The following is a 22,419-nucleotide window of genomic DNA, read 5'->3' as shown; positions in this document are numbered from 1 at the left end:
TGGACGCTGTCGGTAACTTTGCTCCTTTCTTCTGTGTCCGCAGTGCCGTCTGTGGGCCCCTGACCAGTGAGACTCCCACACCTGTGGCCTTCTCGCAGATCCCCAGTCCTTGGCTCAAAAGCTTCTTGTGATCATTTGCCGGGGGACTTGGCTCTCCTGCAGGACCCACCATGGCTGCCTCCTAGTATGCAGGATCCGCCCGCAAAGATCAGCCTTGTCTCTCTCCTTTCTGTTGGACTCCCTCCCTTTTATATACCTGCAACCACTTGATGGGTTGCAGGTGTGAGTCCATAATTGCAATTGCCTAGTCGTAATTAGTGCAGCACTTAGGACATAAATGCCTGACCTTTCCAACACTCTACAGGTCTCATCCTCGTCTCACTACTAGAGTGGTGAAATGAGTTACTAGTGTTCACTACCCCTAGTTGCTTCTTCCTTGTCCCAGTACTGTAATGATTGGAGTTGGGGGTAATGAGGGGAGCTGGGTTGCGACAGTCTATAAAGGCTGGGGCAAGGGGAGGTTGGGTCTCATAGGAAAAAGTGGGATACCATTTCTCACCTGCGGTCCTCCTCTTCCTGACCCTCTCCCTAGTATTCCTGCATTTGATACCCTCTGGTGTTAATTTGGGCAGAGGGAGAAGGGTATCAATATCCCAGAAATGCAGATGGGACGAGGGTTTATCATGGAATGGACATGGGTGATACCGTGTCTCACCCAAGGACATCCCTCTACAATTCCACAAGTCTCCTCTACACCGGTGATCCTCCCTTGCAGCTCCAACCCCAGGATCGGGATCGAGAAGCAATGGCCTTTCCCTGGCCGCCTGAGCAGAGGATGATGGGGAGAAAGAAGTGAGGACGCCCTCAGGTTCCTCACAGTAATCAACGTTTTAAGACAAATGTATGACCAGCTTATAGTATTTAAACCTTGCTATCCATACTTCCATGCCTATTATGCTAATTAAACCATATACCTCAGAACCAACGAATAGCATAAGTAGCCTATTGCTGTATTAAACCACATAGATCCCTTAAATGGTCCCTGTGACCAACTTTGTTTCCTGGTTGCCTCCCAATATCATCCTTTTTCTCATAGTGCATTTACCATAGGATATTATATTAAAACAACAATGCCAGAGTATCTTCCCACCCTTAACCCGCCCCATATTCAGGAGGTGAACCCCATAAACCGCTGAGCACAATAACATCCGGGTCCAGGTTGCATCTTTAGTTGTCCTGGCTAAAGAATACATGTTAGGTGAGTTGTAAGCATGCATCATTCTGTATTCTTGTACAATATTTATAGTTTTATATTGCCATTATAAAACATAAGATTACATGTACCAACATGCAATCCGATTGGTGCTTAGCAGAGCATTTCACATGGGCGAATTACAGATGTGTTTGAAGTATCCTTAATATCCTGAACACGTGTTTCCCCGCATAGATTTATGCGGTTCATCAGGAGGAGTGATACTCATTTTTCTGAACTGTTTATCAAATATTATTTTATATGCTATTAATTTCTCTGAAAATGCTTCTGTTTAACCTTGAATATGTACATGACAATCAATAAGACTTTGTATTTGGTGAATTGTAACCAATACAAGACACATTAGGCAATTTGTCTAATTCGAACTTTTTTTCTTTGAACACTTATAATTAAATACAACATTTCATTGGCCCAACATATGGATTCCGCATTTTCTTTTTACAACTGTTTCACACCACAGGGCAGCCTCAATGGTAGGGTCCTACACTGCAGCCTTTGGCTACTTAATTAACAATCTTTTCAAATTAAAAAGTCATACTAAGGCTGCATTCATTTTTTCACATTGGAAGAAGAAAACTATACAAGAATGGATATTGTTTTCCACCTTAATTCTAGTAGCCAGACTGGCAATAGCCAACAGGGAGAAACATTGATAAAGCCAGTGGTTATGGCTTTGCAGATGTAGATTGTAACAATTCATTATCCGGTGGGGACTTCACAAAATAATCTAATCTTCTACCTTTGCAAAGCAAGATTTGTTTTGCCTTTGCTTATTAAGACGGTGGCCATGATGGATTGGGAGCATTACAAAGGTTTATATATGAGGCACCAACTCCATCATGGCTGTATTCTTTAATGACATGAACAGTGGCGGCCATAGATGTTAATAGTAGTAGTAATAATCACCAACACATCAAAAACTAACGCACATTGTAACGCAGAAAAACATCAATGTACACATTTTTGGAAACAAAAAGCAGTTAAAAACGAGAATCAGAATCCCTCTCTCCAACCTAAACAGCCCTACTTGCTTCTACAAAATGGCTGCTGCTATAACGGGGCTTTCATCAAGAGGCAGTCGTTCTGTATCACCAAGCCAATGATTGAGACTAGGTCCCCTTTAAATATCTATCTGCAATAGATATGGAGCAGAGGTAACACTCTATCTAGTCGGTTCTTAAAGAGAACGGCACATGGATACAGAAGATGAGAAAAGTTGGCGCTGGAAATCTAAAAACGTTCATTGGCAACAAGAGCTCTAGAAAGTAAATGGAGCTGGAAAGGGAACATGTGTATTGATTGTAGGGGCCCCTGCTTATGGAGCCTAGGAAAGGAGTGGGGAAGGGAGTAGAGCACCATTTGAGAGAAAAGAAACCTGAGCATGTGCACGTTTTGGGAAGAGTTGGGTTTGTTTCCTTAGGTTTCTGTTATCAATGACCGTTTCCATTGTGAAATGACCAGCATACCTGAGGGGCTTTTTGCCATAGAAATGTGCACTCTTGTAACGAGTAACTGTTGTACTTGATTCACAGAGAAAAGAACGGATAAGTCTGCGGTGTCTGGTGCCATTCGCCTGCAGATCAACGTGGAGATCAAGGGCGAGGAGAAGGTGGCGCCCTACCACATTCAGTACACGTGCCTTCACGAGGTAAGCCATCCTCCCTCCCTCCCTCCCTTCCAGTAGAACCATGCCACTGTCTCCTCAGGTCATGCACTACCCATGGCCATCTGTATTAGTGATGTGTGCATCACTGTCAAAGGAAGTGGCTGCCAAATGATTGACAGTGGCACTGATACTGAACCCACTTGTGAGCCAATGTTTGACCCCTCGCAAATCTTCTCTTCTCTCACATCTGGCGGCCACTAGAAGGTTATTTCTTGTTCATTGTGGACCCCTGTGTCTCAACGGATGTTGTCTTTTTGTTTGATTATTTAGCACCACTTACAAACAATATATACTAGTTTGGACCTTTTTTAAGTGTTGCATGTTGTATTGGCTGCATAGACGAAAAAGGGGAGGAGCAAATGCTGCTTGGTATGGGCGTGGATGATGCAGACTGGGGCTGTGCTTTTGACTTCGATGCTTTCCCTCGGCAGTGCCAGTGCTCTCCTTGGATTATGGTTCAGTGAGGTTCACATGTAGCAGACCGAAGCTTTTTCCATCAGGTGTGGACCCCATTTTAAATTGCTAGAAAAAATAACCCAGAGATAGCTCTAGTTATAGCGCAAACACCCCACCGACAAAAAACAGCAATTTGAACAAAAAGCAGTGTATGTCAAGCAAGTAGTACATTCACTACAGGCCTCGGATGGACTGGACCCGATACCGACACGTGCGAAAAAGCTTGCTACCAGAGAAGGGTCTGTTGCCTACACCTAAGAGGTCATCCCAAGATTGGCCAGAAACACCGAAATCACAGCTATTCAAAATCCACACCTGCTAGATATGCATAATGAAATGTTCTGTTTCTCCAATGTTTTTAATGTATTCCGTTCCCTTCTGTAACCAAGTGTAATTACAACTAACAGCGCTGCGATGCCCAGGGGCTGCTTTGTGCGCTATACAAATGTAAAAAATAAATAAATGCATTCCTCACAGACTGAGGGAACACATGGATACACCTTTGGCATATTGAAGGCTGTTTTTCTGAGCTTGAACTTTTAGATTTTTTTTGTTTTCCACTCATGGCAGTGACCCTGCCAAGAGATGATGGGGCGCAGATGAAGGGAACTCCGGTCCCCGCATACCTGATGTGTTTGTACACGTGTATGCCAATTGGGGTCTTTTCACTGAATCAGTAACAATCAGCCCCTGTCCTGGCCACGCCTCTTTTTCAGCGAGCATGATGTGTAGCAAGCACCAGACTGGAAAGGTGACTGTTGAAGAAGAGGGTAGAACCAGAAACACTTCCCAAACCCGGGATTGAAGAAAATTCACCCAGAAAAGGAGCGACGCTGCGGAGCAAATGGCTGGCTATATGACAATGGAGACTGAAAAGAGGCGGGGCTAGAGTAATTCCATGGGAAGTCCTGTCTGCTAGAGATTGGCCGAAGGGATCAGATGCAAGGAATCAATGGGATTCAAGGGACATTCTTAAGTGGGAAAGGCAGGGCTACGAAAAGCCAGCAATTTCAGTAGTGGATGAAAGGTGGGCAGGTGAGGTCAGGAGCAGGCAAGGTGGACCAAGAGACTAGCGATGAGGGTGCAGCAGGTGGAGAAGGAGCTGGAGGATACCAATGGAGTATAGGGGAAGGGTGAAAGTAAGTTGTTGGGTCTGTGAGGGGGTACCAATTGAGGTGTGTGGCACACTGATTTTCAGGCTGAGAGTAGAAATGGGGGAGTTTCAGAGTAGTTGTGAGGTAGACTGAGTGTGTACATGAGTGGGTTAACGAGCAAGGGACTTTAGAGAGGCAGGAAGGTAGAGCAGGGTAAATGCATGGGGTAGTGTTGAATGTATTGCCTCTGAATGGAGGAGCAGTCAGAGTGTGGGGATAGGAGAAACAGGAGAGAACCGTAAAACCAGTGGATGTAGTGTGGGGAGCAGGAGGGAGAGAGATGGAGAGCGACAAGACGGTGTTGGTGAACAGGGGGGACAGGAGAGTGAGGAGAACCAGAGGAATCGGCCATCCGGTGAAGCGACGGAACAAGCATACTTCCCTGTTAGGTCCCCCAGGAAGTCGCTGAGGTAGTTCACCAGGTAAGGACAGGGCCTTAGGCCTTCCTAGGCTAAGGAATACACCCAGATAGTAGGTGGACCCTGCCTGTGATGAACCAATTCTGCATAAACCTGGTGGTGGAATAGGAAGCTTGACCTAGGGAGATGAGTCCACAAGGTTGAGTGCTGGTCTAGGGTGCAGATAACACCCAGTTATCTTATCTATATATATATATATTTCTAATCAAAAGTTACTACTAAATATATGGGTTCTTGAGCACCTGTTCACAATGCTGAATCGACTAATAATATATTTAATTGTCTTTGATCTATATGTAAAGGAAGAAGCAAATGTTTCCTGTACCATCCCCATGTTGGGGAACGCCCACAAGGACGGAGGAAAGGGGACTATGGACTATGATTACTCTAGTCACTACGGTGAGCAACTTTAATTTCCACATCGAGGAGATCCTCCCAACCTTCTTTCCGGATCCTAAGTCGCAGGTGGAGAAGCCATTACACTTTCTAGACGTCAGGACAGCTTTGAAGTTCTGCATAAAAAGGACAAAGCAGTTCAGGAAGTTGGATGCCCTTTTAGTCAATTTTGGGGGGGTCGGCTCACAAAGGACAAGCCTCTAAAGCATCAATAGCCAGGTGGAAGGAGGAGGCCATCACTGAGTCCTATAAGTTGCGGAAAAGGTAATGCCCCCTAAATGTGTATGCCCACGTAGTTGGGGTTGAAGCTGCAGCTGTAGCTTTCCAGAGACAGGTGCCATGGCAGGTCATGAGCAAGGCAGCCACGTGGGCCTTGCATTCAGTGTTTTGTAAACACTCCTGTCTGGATGTCGGTGCTAGGGTGGATGCCCAATTTGGTCAAGCTGTCCTCCGGTATCTGTGTGCTAAGTGATCAACGTCACTCCTCCCTTAGTGCGTTATCGGTTGTATTCGCCATACAATATGGAGGACAGGGAACGGGACATAGGAGTTAAGTTACTCACTGTAGTAACCAACGTAATCCTAGTCCATAGTCCCCTTTCCTCCATACGACCCTCCGGCCTCCCCTGTGAGGAAGTAAGACACAAGTGATCACAGTTCAAGGGTGTTTATTGAACAATGAATGTTGTATGTAAGTTGGAAAGCCTATTCTAAACTTAAATCTAGAATGGGAGGAAGCATCGACCATCTATCGAAAAATAAGGCAGTCCTAGTGGCCTTGTGTCAAAACGAAAAAGGTCTATACTAAGAAACCTATTGCCAAACCTCACAACTAATTCAAAAAGGAGTGTAGGATAGTTCTCAAGAAAAGAAAGAAGTGTTCTCAAATAATATGTCCGGATGCAATGGCTTGGGTCTCCCTGCCCCATGTTTTGGACTCAGGGCAAGATGGGAGCTTGGCGCACAGTACAGTCTCTGGCTTCTCCAGCACAAGACGACAGCTCTCAGGACACACTCTCGAGCTGTCACCCATCAGGGCCGTCAATGGGCAAGTCTTGTTTCACTGAAAAGTCTCTTGCTTTCGAGGACCTGGCATGTTCAAATAACAGAACAAAAGTTCCTTTAACAAATGAAAAGTTTGTTTCCAATTTTTGCCGGGTGATGGGTTCACCCCTGGGTCCCACTCTTCTGGGTGCTGCCCTTCTTGTATTGTATTCCACAAATCTTGATGTCTTTTTAAACCACTCCAAACACACTGTTTCTTGGGACTTTAGACATTGCCCCTCTTGGGATTTGCTTCCCTCGTTTCTTCTCGCTGCAGGATTCACTTCCATTTCTTTCCCTTAGTTTGTAGATCAAAGTCTTTCGATTGTACTGGGATTTTGCTTGACCCTCAGTACGACCACTTTCACCTATTCTGCTGGCTCTCCTAAGGCTTTCTGGTATCTGTAGTTTCTCTCATAAGGGGCTCAACCAGAGTCTCTCGAGTTAGCACCCACGGGGTGCCGGTTTCCCTCTGCAGCTGGTCTTCACTTCAATACTTGTTACAATTCTTTAAACAGTTCCTTGAACTTGGTTCAAATTTGCCCCTTTTCGAGTCTTACTCAACACCACCCGGTTCTTTTCGTTTTCCCTTTCGACTCGGCTATGCTGAACTGCTTGGCTTTTTTTCTTCATTGGAATCGAGGCTGGTGCCATGGTCGCGGGAGCTTCCCTCGCTCCTGCTTATCGGCGTAGGCTTGCTCTGTGTACTGTTGACATCTGTTGCAAGACACTTATGCTATTGTTCACTGTATTGGTCTCTCTTCCACGAATGTTCCATGGGTCTGGGACGAAAAGGGCCAGGTCACTTCTATCCTCGCCACCCTCTAGATTACTTATGCCTTTCTGCGTCGTTTGAATTGCTGCGCCTGATTAGCCGTCTCGTCGTGCTGTCTGCCGTGCTCGTACTGTGCTACCTGGTGCCACCTTTTATCCTTGTGGGGAAGGGAAAGGGCCATCTGGTGTGTTTGATTCTGATTAATTGCCTGACCCTTGTATTGGGACATGTCAGGTAAACGGCTCTGGTGTTAGTCCGTTGTCCTTTGTGTTGTGCGAAAATGTTCATGTTGGAAAAGGGGGGGGGGCAGTGGTTTAGAATGTCCTATGTGAGAGGAGGGGAAAAGTTGTCAAAGCAAGGGGGTTACTGCGTCTCCCCCGTCGGTGTTCCACACCCACTTCCCGAGGAACCCCCATCCTGGTGATCCTCCCCAGGAACTGGATCCAGTAGCGATGGCCGTGTCCTGGCCACCTGGATGACAGATCCCCGGGGACTAGCTAGGGAGACACTTCAGGTTTCTCACACCCCCTACAGTATAAAATAGGTCATGCTAGTGCAGCCGTCTGGCACATACAAGTCGATTGAGGCCAGGTGCCAAAAGGCGAGGCTACGGCGGCGTGGTCACACCTGTAGCCGTGCGTAGGGTTGCCTGTACATGTAAAGAGGAAATGCTATTTTTTTTTTTTTTTTTTAAAGAAAAAAGGTTCCGTCCCATCCCTAGACAGGGACGCCTGTACAATATGGAGGAAAGAGAACTATGGTGAGTAACATTGGATTTTTTGCATCTGCCTTTTTGCCCAGCTGATTGATGACAGCTATGAAGGGGAGTAAGCAAAGGCCCAAATGTGAAGGGTTTGGATTCACCCATTATAATAAGCTGCTGACCATTAGCAGTGAATTGGGAGACTAGTGTGGAAACTGTCTCCCAGGATACCAGAGGGCCATTTTCTCCAGCCACAGGGCCCTCCTGGCAGCCAACAGCTGGCAAAACGTCCCCGTTCTCAGGCCCCTGCGGTCGGTACGCTACTGTCTGCCACTGAAATACTTCCGGAAGGTGTGTTAAAGTGAAGTAACAAGGCGCTGCAATCGCGAGTGTGAGGAATGTAGATTACTCTACAGACGCTTTTCACATAAACCCGAACAGGCCAAAAGGCAGAGCCTTCCAGTCGGGTTCAGAGGCGCAGGTCAGAAGGCTACTCGCAGAGTCTTCTGAGCAGCAGAAGGAATTCCCGCGCAGATCTCGGAAGCAGGCAGTAATTGAAAGTATAGCTTCACTCTGGCAATTCGTGCTTGCTCCTGCCGAAGGTGGGGGCGGGCTGCTAAATACCTTTAACCAGCCGCTGCGCTTTAAAGCGTTGTCTTTTAGAGAGCCGTGCTTTTATTCTTCTTGACACCACTGTCCGTGCAGTTGGAATAAGCACAATATTGGATGAAAAGGTACTGGGGGAGCACCCCCAACACCCTTCCCCACCTCCCCTCCCCCCAATCCTGTTCGCGCGCGGGTGGGGCTGGATTGTCAGTGTGTGGGTGGGACTGAAGGGCGGAGCTAAGTGTCGAACGATGTGCATGCCTTGAATTTAAGATGCTCACTGTTTTGCATAAAAGCAAAGTTCATTTTGGGAAAATAAGAATGGCCACCAATTTGTTAGACATGTATGCACTAGTAATTAAAACGTGCATTCCTTCTGAGCATGCATTGCAATGCACACTTGATATGGTGCTCATTTCCTCTGCCAGAACTCATACGCTGTTACCCTTGCCTCAGGGTCCTGGTAGATACGTGATATAAACGACACGCAGACCTTCTTTGAATCAACCACTTTATTTCGTCTCTGTACAGGAATGAAACTCCTTCTCCTTAATGCCCCTCCTCTTCCTCCCACCCTTGCGTGCCCTCCTCCCTTAAAGGGGCCGTTCCTTATTCACCCACAACATAAGCTTTGGATAGTTGGGCTGTTGAGCAAAAGATGACTTTCAGATGCAGTCTGTGAAGAGGCGCACCGCTCAACTGCACGAGATGCAGGGGGCAAAGCCTCTGGGTCTACACGGAACGGCGCTCCATCAAGACAGTTTTTGCTGGAGTGCAACTCCATCTTGTTCAGACCCAATTCCTCCCCTGAGTACTGTAGCCCTAAGGCCCCCTTCCCCCGCCAACGCTCACAGCCTTAAATGGCCATACCAGGCTTGAAGTGTCCCATGGCAATCTCCATCAGCACTACTGAACCACGGGTAACTATCCTGTTGCCCAATAGCCCAATAAAAAAGCATGTTGTGAGGTTTTTTTTTCCTGTGCTTGCTTTAGGCCCTTGCATACGCACGTTACAGGTCTGGCCCTATAGCATTGCAGAAGCAGTTTCTATCGATCCATTTATAAGCTATAAATGGATCAGCATTGAGGGAAATTAGATCCTGATCCTCCTCAGTTGAAACAGAGCATCCCCGAGGCGGACCAAAGCAGTATATACGGCTTGTCCTTGTAGACATTTTACTTTTCAGGGTGTGCCTTATGATATGGTATGATATGGCATTGATAACACACCTATACACAAGTGTTTCAAGGCGCGACGAGGCGAGGGAGGACAAAAACAACGATCTTACTAGGCCAAATGACATTGAGATTGCGCAAGTGCAGAGGGGCGGGGAGGGGAGAAGTGCCAGGGGAAGGGGGTGGGAGGATGGACAAGTGAAGGATAAGGAATCTGAACACAAGTAGTGCAGCCAATAGGTGGCAAGTGTGAGTGTTAGAAGTGCAGACAACAGGTGTCTAACAAGTGCAGGAAAGGGGACTGTAGGGTTACAGATACAGATCACAAGTGCAGAGGGTGCCAGGGGGTAGTACGGGTATGCAGCTGGACAGGCAGGGACATGGGCCCTAATTCAGAGGGTTGCCAGGTGACCAGTGCATGTATCAGCAAGGAGATCAACAGGGGAGAGGAAGAGAGAAGGCAGAAGCAAAGAGAAGGTCTTGAGGTGCTTCCAGAAACGGACATGGTTCTGCTCAAGTTTCAGAGAGACAGGGAGGCTGTTCCAGAGGGAGGCACCAGCCGAAGAAAGCGATCTGCCCACAACTCGTTGCTTGGAGAAGCGACTTACCCTCAAGGAGTTGGAGGAGCAAAGAGCTTGGGTAGGATGGTATTTCCGTAGAGAGAGTTGGAGGTATTGCGATCCAAGGCCCCAGAAAGCCTTGTGGACAATGCAGAGGGCCTTGAACTTGATCCTCGTGACGAATTAAGAGCACCAAGACCAGTGAGTTTTGTGTTCACAAGGATGTCCTGCTTAAATCACAGTGACAGACAGTTTTGAAATATAAAAAATCTGTGGTCCTGTCTGTGTTCCCAAAATGCACATTTATTTTAAGCTAAGCAGTCAGTGACCATACATTGGTGCTATTTGTCCCACTCTGCTTTCTTATTGGTAATTTATAGAATGAAGGTAACTGACTAACTCATTGGATTCTTTATGGACAACAAATTATTTTTGAGCCCGAGAGAGGTATTTACGTTATGCAGATTGTATGCAAAGAAGGCTACCCGACAACATGGTAAGTAATCCAAAATTCATGTGTGCAATTTTGCATAAAGTATTGTTTGGAATAGGAGCACTCTTTAGGCCACACCCGTTGCTAGCATCCAACTTAAAGCACTGAGCCATAGCAAACGCGCCTTATTTTCAGGGACAGATGATCAATATTTTCACTACCTCACCCTGACTGCATGATGACCCTGGCTGTGTTGCAGATATTGCAGCTTCTTGTTGGCACAGGCAGGAAGCTAGAGGTTTAAATCAGGAATTATCCCTGGAAAGAGATGAGGCGGCGTGATTCTGTTATTTTCCCTTAACATACACATCATTAATGGCCACCATAGCTCACGGTTTCAGGAAACACACGAAGATAATGGCAGAAGTGTGCTATACAAATTGCAAATAATGGATCACACTGCGAGAACATGGACTATTAAAACATTAGAGTGCATGCTTAGATTCCAAGCATGCACCAGATGGCTGCAAAATGAAGCAGGCGTTATATTTTAAAGCCAATGCCCTGTCACCAGCCAGTCATCAGTGTGACGGAGCCAAAGGAATGAATATGCATCAAATTCAAATATATGTATGGATTGCCATATTTTTATTTATTTATTTTCTCCAAAAATATTGTCTATTACCAATCAAAACAGCTAGATTTCGCTGACATCGCATCCACTATCAAGCAAAGCATAAGAAAGGAGTTTCTTTTGCCAAACATGGAAGCATGATGAAAAGGTTTGGGGAGGAGCTGAAGGGGTAAGATGGGGGAGCCTCTCACACGCTAACATAAAGCTCTTGAACACCGGATCACCGGCTTTCTCCAGCATTGGATCCTTCATAGATTCACATGCTTGAATATGCCCCATCATCAGACTGGGAATCCTCAGTAATTTTAAATATAAATAAATATACACTTTTCCCCTAGGAACAAGCTATTTTGTGTGCCGATTGTGCTTGTACAGGCACTTGCCTAGGTAGTCCCTCCACCTCATTTTGGCCCCTTTTGACCCAGAACCATGAGGTGGTAGGGATTAAGCTCTACCCCAGGCAGCCATCTTCATATTTTCCACCCCAGTCTAGTGACTACGGAAGCCTCCACTGCTCTCCTGAGCTTTGTCTTATTATTCAGTCTTTTCAAATATTTTTCATACCATTTTATTACTAATGGATGATGTTTCTTCTGCCCTACACACTGTGTTTGGCAGCCCAGGAAACCTTTGTCTTCATCTGGAAATGATCCAGGTAAGATCCTGCATTTGGCCCCTCGGGGCCATTAAGTATCCAACTAATACTGTCCTTACACGTTTGTCAAACCTTCACACTGAAGACTCTACTGGGCAGTCACAGGAGACTCGACTCCTGTGTCTGGGAGTAAGTGCCATTCGTCTGTGGGTGAACTGTCAAAACAGTCCTGTCATGTCCCTCAGGACACCTTAGAAGCAAGCTTCTAAGCAACGAGCTTCATCAGTGGGGAGGAGATCCCGGAGCACCTCTGAGAAGCATGCTTCAAAGAGAAGAGCTTCATCAGTGGAAAGGGGCACAGCAACACCTGCAAAATGAAGGAAAAGGGTAAGAAGGAGTTGAGAACACACTGTGAACTGTCCACAACATCATAAAACCCTCTATCTGTTTGGAAAACATCAGAAGCGGCAGGTAAGACACCCTCGTCGACCACGATACCAAGCCATCGTCCACGGACGAATCGTGCACATGGACATATCGTCCACAAGGCCTCAACAATGAACAGATCGGTATCCACAGGCCAATCGTTGCGCTAAATTGCCGCTCACGGGTGCCTTTTCTACAGGGGATCAATGGTTTTAGTCTACAGAGTCGCATTTGTCGATGGGAGGAGTCCCCGTACGTGGCTAACTCCTCTGCCTATGGAAAATCCCTCGCCCATGACTACCTCTGTGAGCCCTCATCCACGACCGTCGACGGGAGAAGTTTTCTCATCAGATAACTCAATAGGAGCCCTCGTCCACAAGAGCCCTCATCCATGACCGTTGACAGGGGAAGAGTACCATCCATGGTTAACCTGCTGTATATGAAAAAACCCTCATCTATGGCTATTTCCTGGCCCGCAAAGGAACTCTCGTAATGACTAAACAGTTGAGGGGAAATACATTGACTCGAACAAAATCAATTTCTAATGGCCGTTCTCCCACGATTACTGCACCATTCATGAGGAAAACAGTAGTAAATCCTCGACCTCTCCCATCCACACAGAGCAGTGATGAGTGGATCTCAGTGCTAAACACACCCTGCCAGTGCCACAGGTCTGTGGCTATTGCTAACCTGTCCCGGCTCTAGAAATGATTAAACTTCCAGACATAATTTTATAAGAGGAATTCTCTGGCATAGGAGAAGACAGGACACAGCCTGTGCCCAAAGAACACAGCCCTCCATGCACTGACCCTCTGCAGATACTCAGCCCTCGTTGATACAGCAACTAGGAGTCATATAAACATCTCCTCACCTCAGGGCAGGATGGGTGCTTCACTGCAACAGAGGCAGAAGAGCTTCTCTCTCTGCCCCAGTCCACAAGAGCACCTTTATATCTGTCCCTGACCCACTAACAAGATCCAGGGCTGAACATGCATTCGGACGAGTCTGAAGGAGGCAAATCACCCAAGGCTCACCTCAATAAGATACTGACAAATGGGAGGATCAAGTTGTTCAGAAGCAAGAACGGTGTGACTCCCGTAGAATTTCTTCACTGCCATACGGCATTGCTTCCTTCCATTGCAACAATAATTTTTCAGTCACCAAGTATCTTTTGTAGAAAGGAAATCATTGCTATATGAGCACAGAGACGAGAGAAGGGAGACGGCCACAGCCATACCCTTTCTAGAAATCACAGGGAAAGCAGGGGGGAAGATCCTGGCCAATCCATTTTCCACTCCCTCCACTATGGCTAGGCTGGAAAAGAAATAAAAGGCCCCATAAAACCTGACTAAGAAATCGCTGTGGCCGCCAGGAGGAAACCCCTGAACTCTGCATCACTACGCCACGCCTGACAAAGAAGGCAGGAAACTCCAAGCTGTAGACAGGAAAGTGTTGGCTTCCACATCCTTCTCTATTAGGACAGTGTCCTCACCATGACGGTGAGATTTGACAGGAAATTGTGGCACAAAAAGTCCAAGTTTGTGCAGCAAATTCTGGCCGAACTACAGACAAAATAAGGGCAATCATTGCAGATGAAGCAACATCTGATCACATGAGTTACTCACCGGTGGAGGCCGCAGAGTTCCTGTCACCCAAATGGCTCATGGAGCGGTCCTCAGAGGCCAATCATGCGTGAAGAAGGTGACCAACTTCATGCAATCATGCATGAAGTGCAGACACAGATCCTTGAGATATCATTCGAGGGCCAAGACCCGTTTGGCAAAGAGGTTCACGATTACCTGAAGGGTATTAAATCAGACACTGATGCAAACAGAGCCATCAGTTCACTAAGAGACGACAAAGAAAGGTGTACTTTCATGGCAGATCATAGAAGTTTTGTTCCAACATGCTGTATTCCACTCAAAATGCTAGGTCAACATATCGACCACCCAACGGATACCAGTTGTCTTCCAGATAGACTACGCAGAGAATCATGCATGGGATGGCCTAGTCACCCAAACAAAATGGATGGGAAGCACCATCCCCTGCCTGCCACATCACACCCTGGTAGGAGTGTGGATCAGCCACTACCTGCATCAATGGTGAAAGATAACTCCGGATAGATGGGTGCTACAAAAGGTAAAGGAGAAACACCTCATAGAGTTCCTCACATGTCCACTAACCCTACTTCCACGTACACGCAATACTCGCAACATGGCGCAGCTCAAGCTGAGGTGGGCAAATAACTATAAAAGGCCACTATTAAAGCTATTTGTCACAATCAAGGAGGGAAGGTATTCCATTCACACCTTTTTTCTAGTAAAAAAAAAAGGACTGACTTCGACACCCGCTCTAGACCTGTACATTTCCATCATATAGTTAAAGCACATAAAGTTCAAAATGAACACACCCTTACAGCGCCCTCCCTTAGCTCCAGAAGGGCTATCTTCTATCTACAATCCACCTACAGGAGGCATATTTTTCACATATCCGTTCTTCCAACGTACTAGCCCTACCTAGGATTTGCAGAAGGGGACAAGCATGATCAGTTGCGGATGCTTTCACCTATGGTCGGTCCCGAGGTTGTTAAACTGTCTCGCCCCAGTGGCAGCACACCTACCAAGAGCAGGTGTAAAAGTCTTTCCATAACCTGACAATTGGCTCATCAAAGCAAACAGGTTGTCCTCATGTTTATTGCTGGTTTCTACTTGCAGGTTGAGAATGGGATCAATACAGGAAGAACTCAACCGACAACGGAATTGAGCATCGGGCTTGTGGGAAGACTTTGTGCACCAGTCACATCCTTTCCACCGCGCTCTACCTTGGTAGTGGGTGAACAAACAGCCTAGAGCAAGTCATGCCTTTTTTCAGGCTCCCACTTCCACGCTTCTTCCCAAGCTGGATGCGTCCCAGCCAGGATGGGGAGCTCATCTCGGACACTTGCAGGCCAAGGACACATGGTCCACGCAAGAGTCGGAATTGCCCATCAATCTCCTCGACCTCTGAACAATTTGATGGGTGTTGAAACCCTTTCAACCAGTTCTCATAGGGCAGGTGGTCACTGTACAACACAACCACTATGCATGACACCAGCAAGCAAGAAGGTAACAGATCCACACTGTGGTCTGCAGAGACACAGCAACAATCTGGCATTTCAACGGAGCAGGGACTTTCTCCACGTCCACAAATGGGAACTCATATGGGTCGAGGTCCAATGAATTTTGAGAGGATAGGCTCACTCCCACATCGATCTCTTGGCCACCAGGCACAACAGTGAATGCCCTCACTTCGGATACAGGTCCCAGAGGAGGACTCACTGGAGGTTGCCTTCTCACTAGCATGGACAGGCGAGTACCCAGACTACTTCCTGAAAATTACCTGGTTAGCAAGGGTATGGAGGCAAATAAGAAAACCCTGCAGGATAATTTTAATAACACTGACAAGGGCACAGTAAGTCTGGTATCCGATTCCCCTACACATGGCGAGCTCCACGCCCCTCCATATTGGAGCCCACCAGTCATTACTATTGCAGCAGAATGAGAAAATCCGTCTGCACACCCTCCATTGTTCTCTATCTCAGGGCTTGGTTGTTGAACTACAAAGACTAACATTGCCAGACAGATATTGGGATATTATTCAAGCATCCAGGGTGCCCCCAAGCGTGCCACTTGTGAAGAAAGCAAAATGGTTTACATCCTGGGGTGGGACACAACAGCTTGACCCACAGTCAGCCACAGTAAGTGTATTGCTTCCCAACCTGATTCTCTTGGCTACAGCGGTTCGGTCGCAGGATTCTATCAAGGTTCACCTATCGGACATCACGCCTTACTCCAGTAGTCCCAAAGTTATATCCTCTACCGCCAACCCTGCCTTTGAAACCTTCAGGAGGGTTTTGCCAATGACCTTCCCACCAGTGCCAGTGCTGACTCGAAGCTGGAGTCTCAACACAGTTTTCACGACATCAGCGGCTCCTCCTTACGAGCCCATCCACAAATGCAATCTTTTTCCTCTCTGATAGTTTGCTGTCTTAGTGGCGATCACGTCGCCCGATTAATCGGAGTACTGCAAGTTTCATCTACAGATCCTCTGTTTACAGTCTTCTTAAAGGACTAGGTCCGAACACATTGTGCTTCCATTGGCCTTTGGCTATCATACCTCCATCGCGGGACGGGTCTTGCACTTGCCATGTCTATCTCGAGTACTCAAATTCTACTTGCAGCGCAGTAGCGTTCTTAGATCATCTCCTAGATCGTTTTTCACTCAGAGGGCTGTTAACGGCCAGTGCACTTCCGAACTGGGCCATGTCAAAAGGGTGGTCCCCATTGCCCCAAAATCAAAGGCTTCCTGCTTACCTGTCCAGCTACTGCCCATTACACCAGAGGGGGAGGGCATCTGCAACGGCTCTCCAAGCGGGAGTGGCAATGAAGGACATATGCAGGGCGGCTACCAGGAGCACGTTCCATATGTTCGCCAAGTATGCTATATAAACAAAAACACTGAAAGGAAGCCAGCTTTAGGATAAGCAGTCCTATGACACCTGGTTACGTGAGGTAGGAGCAGATATTGTTCTTTCCCTCCTTCCCTTCGTGTTTCAAGCATACACATCGGGTGCATGGTTACTCTCTGTGGGCACTATGGTTGACCTGTGTGCGCTTCAGTGATGTAGGTGGCATGCTTCCACTGCTTGGTATAATATTCAAGCATGTGAATTTATGAAAGATCCAATGCTGGATATGTCTTAGTTGCTTACCTGTAATTGTATTTCTCTAGCATTGGTTTCTTTTATAGATTAACATGCGCCCGCCCACCTCCCCGTTGAGGCTGCTCCTTAGGCAGGCTGTCATCATTATAGCAGTCACTATCAGGGCTCAAAATCTGAAGATGGCTGTCAGAGGTGGAGCTTAATCCCTGCCACCTCATTGGTTTGGGTCAAAAGGGACAAAAATGAATGAGGTGGAGGGACTACATAAGTGAGTGGCTATACAGGCACAATGGGCAACCAGTATTACTTTTTCCATTCATACTTATTTTTAAAATTACAGAGAGATTCCCAGTCTGACAACGAGGAACATTCAAGCATGTAAATCTATGAAAGATACCAATGCTTGAGCAATAAGTTAAACGTAAGTAACCAGGATATTGTACTCCTCTGGCATTTTTGCCTAGCTGTAAGTGATTTCAATCCAGCACACACCCAAGTCACGCCCAGCATGCAGTGCGCAATTGAAACCCTTATTTATTTGTATCTATAAATTCAATATTCTGAATGATATGCCACTCGTATCGCACCCTTCTCCAGGAACCCTCCCCCCCCCGGTCACATTGAACCAGGAATCAGGCTAGTTGGCAAAGGTAAATATTTATTTATGTATTTAGAATTTAATCACAATATCTTTTAATAGGTAAACAACAATCAGCAATGGGGTGACAGAACACTGAATGATATCTTTAATACACTATTAATCAAGTAATGAGCACAAAAACAAATCCAGCACAGGAGAGAATACTTTTGAATGGGTGTAGAACAGATGGCACTATGTTTAGGAGTTCCCCCTGCAGCACCCCTCAACCCCCAATAGGCAATAAGAAGAGATGGGAGGAGAAAGAGTAGGTCTTCAGGAATAGCGCAAATCAAACAGAATATCAGTCCCACCTTCACCCTTCAAACACAAGGGAAAAACGGAATTGACAGCCGTCAGAATGGTTTTGCAATTGTCTTTGGAATTGGCTGAGCAAAAACACCAAATGTGGTCAAAAATACTTAAATTGTTATAAATCCCTATGAGAGCTGCTTTGAACAGTTGAAAACAATCACAAGCAATGATTTAGTCAGAAGAAAACTTTTGAAATCTCAAAGTCTAAGTGGGAAATACTTTAAAGCTGTTTCACACATGTAAAATGTCTCAGAATGTAAGATCGCAGCAAACTTCTCCTTACGCGATATTCGCTATAACGGAGAATCTATAGATCGCTATGGATGTTAGGTACAAGTGGGAGTTGAAATTTTGTTTCTATCATATAAACTGAGGGAGATAGAGGTTTTATTAAAGGTCGTTTTTTATAAAATAGGCGCGAGAATGGAAAACTGAAATGCACTTTTGGAAATGACAGATGGGTTGATTACAATAGATTATGACTATGAAACAGCGAATGCCACAGATGGATCTTACAGTCACGTGATCAGCATAACCCACCTGTTGTGAATACTCTACTTCTTCAGATGAGAAAGGAGTCAGCGCAAAGATAGTTCTAGCAACACTATGGTTCTGAATTAAAAATGGGATGGGTTTGAGATTGGGATAAGACAATGCAATTATACTATGGGTCACAGTTTCTCCTGTTAATACTCACAGGATAAGTTATTAAATTGGACTGTCAGTTCTGGTCATGGATTGGATCTGGTCTAGGAAGGACAGCACATCGGGCCCGGGATCGGGTCAGCCAAGCCGGTCACCGGATCAGCCCTCCTAGTCTGTGGATATTTCAATCCGCTGTATAGCGAGTTCCTCAGGTGAGCCTAGTGGTAGCAAGCCAGAGGATTTCAGGATACTGGTTTAAAAGGCCTTCTCACACCACAGCGCTTCACTGGGTTTCAAGAATAATTTTGAAGATTTAGGCCTTCAAAAATTCAATAGTTCTCTACTGCTTGCAAGAGTCTTGGCATCTGGAAAGATATTAAAGCTGGAATTCGAATGCTGGATCAGAGTGCTTCGCCGGAATCTTGAAAATGAATGAATCAGTGAGTCCCTATGTGTTGTCAGCTGTCTCTATTTATGCTTTAAAATGTCATCACAAAATGGGTGTATTGGCCGGCTTAGCTAAGTTTGCCCCTGTGAGCTGGGATTGGATAAAAAATTAATCTCTGCCTTGCATTTGGATGATTGGATCAAGGCCGGATGATGTCACATTTCATGGTTTGCTTTACAGTTCTCAGAGACCTCCCTTTAGCTACTGGTCTCAAAATCGGATTTTATACTAAATACACATTTCTACATTGGTCACTTTTACACAACGCACACACAAAGATGCATTATTTTATGTAGTAGCTGATCATCAAAACCTCGCAGCTGTAGGATCTTGTTTCAACTTTCTACAGAATGTTGTCCTTTTTGCTATGAAGACAATTGCCAAACTTTAGGCACATTTTCACAAATGTGTGTGTTTAACATAGGAATGTGTATGTTAACTTTAACAATTCTAGGATTCATACATTTCACATAAAACCACATATATTGCCATTCCCGTCCAGAACATGTTACACGGTTCTGGCGCCTCTTAAAATGTGCAGCCAAAAATTAGACCAACAGATATGTCCTTGGTATATTTTTCACCATTTTGAATCACAAGTTATGAGTCTTTTAAAAATTGTTCTTTGTTCATGCTTAATAACAAATGGTATGCCCCTTTTTCTCTCCCTTTAGTCCAGGAGCATCCCCCTCCTGGTTTGTTCCTTCCAGGAGGCATTTACGACCCTCTCACACCTACGTTTCCTGGGCTGAAAGGCCTACTATTGTTCATTCTCTTTCTGTAGACAAGAGTCAGGGTTAACCCACAATTAGAAACTCCCCGTGAGTTTCTGCTGAGAGGAAGGCCATCCTCTTCGGAGAAACCTATTTGTCCACTTCCAAAGGGTTGCAGCTCAGCCAAGCTAATTTATTCTTAATTCAAATCCAGGAAAAAACACATTTGTTGCATCCAACATAAATACATTACTTTCTTAGCTTTGACTCTGTGGGATAAAAAGCAACTGAGATCTGTATTCATTTTTGCCATAATCCTTTTTATGTTTGCTAATCCGGCAGACTTTTTAGTTTAGATCACTTTAAAGTTTCATCAGTAACTCATCTGACAGCTGTCATTCAGGTAGCCCAGGGTACTGCACCCAGATTCTGACAGGGGCTGTCAGTTTACAGACAATCCAGTTTTTCTGAAGAAATGATTTGTTCTTCACATTAGGACTTTGTATGTTCGCAATGCTTCATTACATTACATGAACTTTATTGCCAAGCAAGATTTTGGATGTTGAGAAGTGTTGTGTTATAGGCATTTTGGAGTTTTTAGCACCAAAGCAAATGTCATTTGTAGGCACATTTTGGAGTTTTATTTACAAAGCACTGCTTCTCTCTCTGCACTCTGTTGCTGGTCATGGAGCCTCCTGGCACCTTTTCTGCCGGGTGTGCTCTATTCCACCACACACGCACCATGGGGGGCAGGTTGTGTATCCATCTTTTTGTTGTGCTGAAGCACACGATTTTTGTAGGTTTTTGGCGTGCACAAGAGTTTTGCCGCCATTGTTGCAATTCCTTGCACCATACTATCAGGGTGATGCCGCATAGCATAGTGGAGTGGGTCAATACATCACACATAGCAAACTTCACTTTTCATAGGGTGGCAGTAGGTGTCATGACCACTGCTTGCAAGGAGTCAGGACCTACCCAACATCCTTGGAAGCAGGCTCATAATATATACTATCGGCACCAGCAAGTCCCAATAGGGACCTTTTGGACCTTGTCCTGGCACCGGTGGTGCCAGGCTCATAGCATGGACCCGTCCCGGCACAGGAAGCGCCGGGCTCATAACAAGTGTGAAAGTGCTTGGGTGGACCTACCTGCAGCAGACCATGCTGCTTACTTACCAGCAAGATGATGTTTCACTCTCTTCTGGCAGGGACTACTTTTCCTTCTGGGTGGGGCAGGCACCACTCCCTGGATCATTGATGCTGGACCCCTTCTGGAAGCAGGAACTCTTTTGCCTGGGCGAGGCTGTGGAAGAAGACACCTAAGCACTCCTATGGACTATTTAAACCACACCCGATTGGTGCAATGTGCTTCGCGTTATTCTGCATCTGCAGCAGGATGCTCACCGTGTCAGCTCCAGCGAATCTTCAGTTCTGGATCCTGTGAATACGAAAATTACCTGCTGGGAACCAATCCTTAGTCTTCAGCAGCTCCTGCAAAACAAAAGGCACAGGTTAGGCAAAGGCAAAGTTAGCGGTTCAACTTACCCGATCCATCGGCAGCATTCAAGGCGTTTTTTCTGCATATCTCGTCCGGCATCGGGCCTGCAAAGACAAAGAACATTGGTTAGTAACGCTTAGTTACAAAACTGCTTACCTGTTTTACGCTCGCGCCAACTCTGCTCGCGCTGCTTTCCGGCACCTGTAAAGACAAAAGAGACATTAAGGTGCATTCTACAGCCCTAGAGCAGCCTTTCTACTTACGTGCATTCGTTTGCACCATCTTCTGGTTACGCTCTCTGCCACGAACCTGGGGGGAGCATCTTCTTCGGCACCGACAGCATCTGAAAGGGAAAAGACATAGACATTAAGGAGATAAGACATTTGAAGAGAGCAATCTAAAGGGAACTTTAATACTTACAAGTCACGCTCGTGCAGCAGACGGCGGCATCGCTCTCAACTTACCCTCTGCAATTAAGAGGCTGAACTCATATCCAGTGAAGTAACTGGACCCAGCGCCCCTGCATGAGATGCAGGATGGAGAGCCCAGCATTCACCTATTTAAGGTGAGCACAACAATCGACCGAGTACCACGGGGAAAGAGGGAGAGAGGGGCTTGGAACTTCTCCCAACCTTCCAGCCACTAATACCTTGATTTTCCACTTGCAGACACCTCACCCTTCAGGTCAAACTTTCGGTGAGAAAGGGGCCAAATCCGGGAGCCAAACGAATCCTACGCCTGACATTGAAGACGGTTTCACCGCCCAGTCAAGACCCGCGCCTCCGAGGGAACCAGGTGAGCGTTACAGTAGGACTAAACTCTGTCCAGCCCTTCTCAGTAGGTTTAACATTCGATGTTGAGAATTTCAATCTTTCCACCATCCAGCGCTTGCAGGAGTGGGATCAGATCGTCCAGTATGGGAAACGATTCAAGACATCCAGCTCCACAGATTGTTGCTATCAGTGCCCTGTAATCAATTCAATACATTGAAACAGGTCTCTTATAATTTTCTGGGAATAACAACCCAGACTGCAAAAGAAGCATTATAAGGCAAGAGGTAACATTTTCTAATTTTACATTCAAAGTAACGTAACCAGTACAAATAAAGAAGTTTAAATGAAGAAAGTAAAAATAGCCACATGTATT

At 46.0% G+C, this 22,419-nt stretch overlaps 1 protein-coding gene across 5 annotated transcripts in view; it reads left to right on the top strand.

Annotated features, from left to right (window-relative positions):
* Positions 1–22,419, top strand: part of LOC138511252 (protein unc-13 homolog B-like) — a 2,171,549-nt gene that overhangs the window by 1,514,633 nt on the left and 634,497 nt on the right. For all 5 annotated transcript variants that reach the window (XM_069626798.1, XM_069626797.1, XM_069626799.1 and 2 more), the window contains one exon: positions 2,806–2,921. In XM_069626798.1, coding sequence (XP_069482899.1) covers positions 2,806–2,921 — 116 coding nt within the window. The remainder of the gene's footprint in view (positions 1–2,805; positions 2,922–22,419) is intronic.

This window comes from Ambystoma mexicanum, chromosome 6p, assembly GCF_040938575.1.
Source record: "Ambystoma mexicanum isolate Mex_15411 chromosome 6p, UKY_AmexF1_1, whole genome shotgun sequence".
NCBI classification, from domain to species: Eukaryota; Metazoa; Chordata; class Amphibia; order Caudata; family Ambystomatidae; genus Ambystoma; species Ambystoma mexicanum.
Note: the sequence above shows the minus strand (reverse complement) of the source record. Positions and strands in the feature narration are given on the sequence as shown.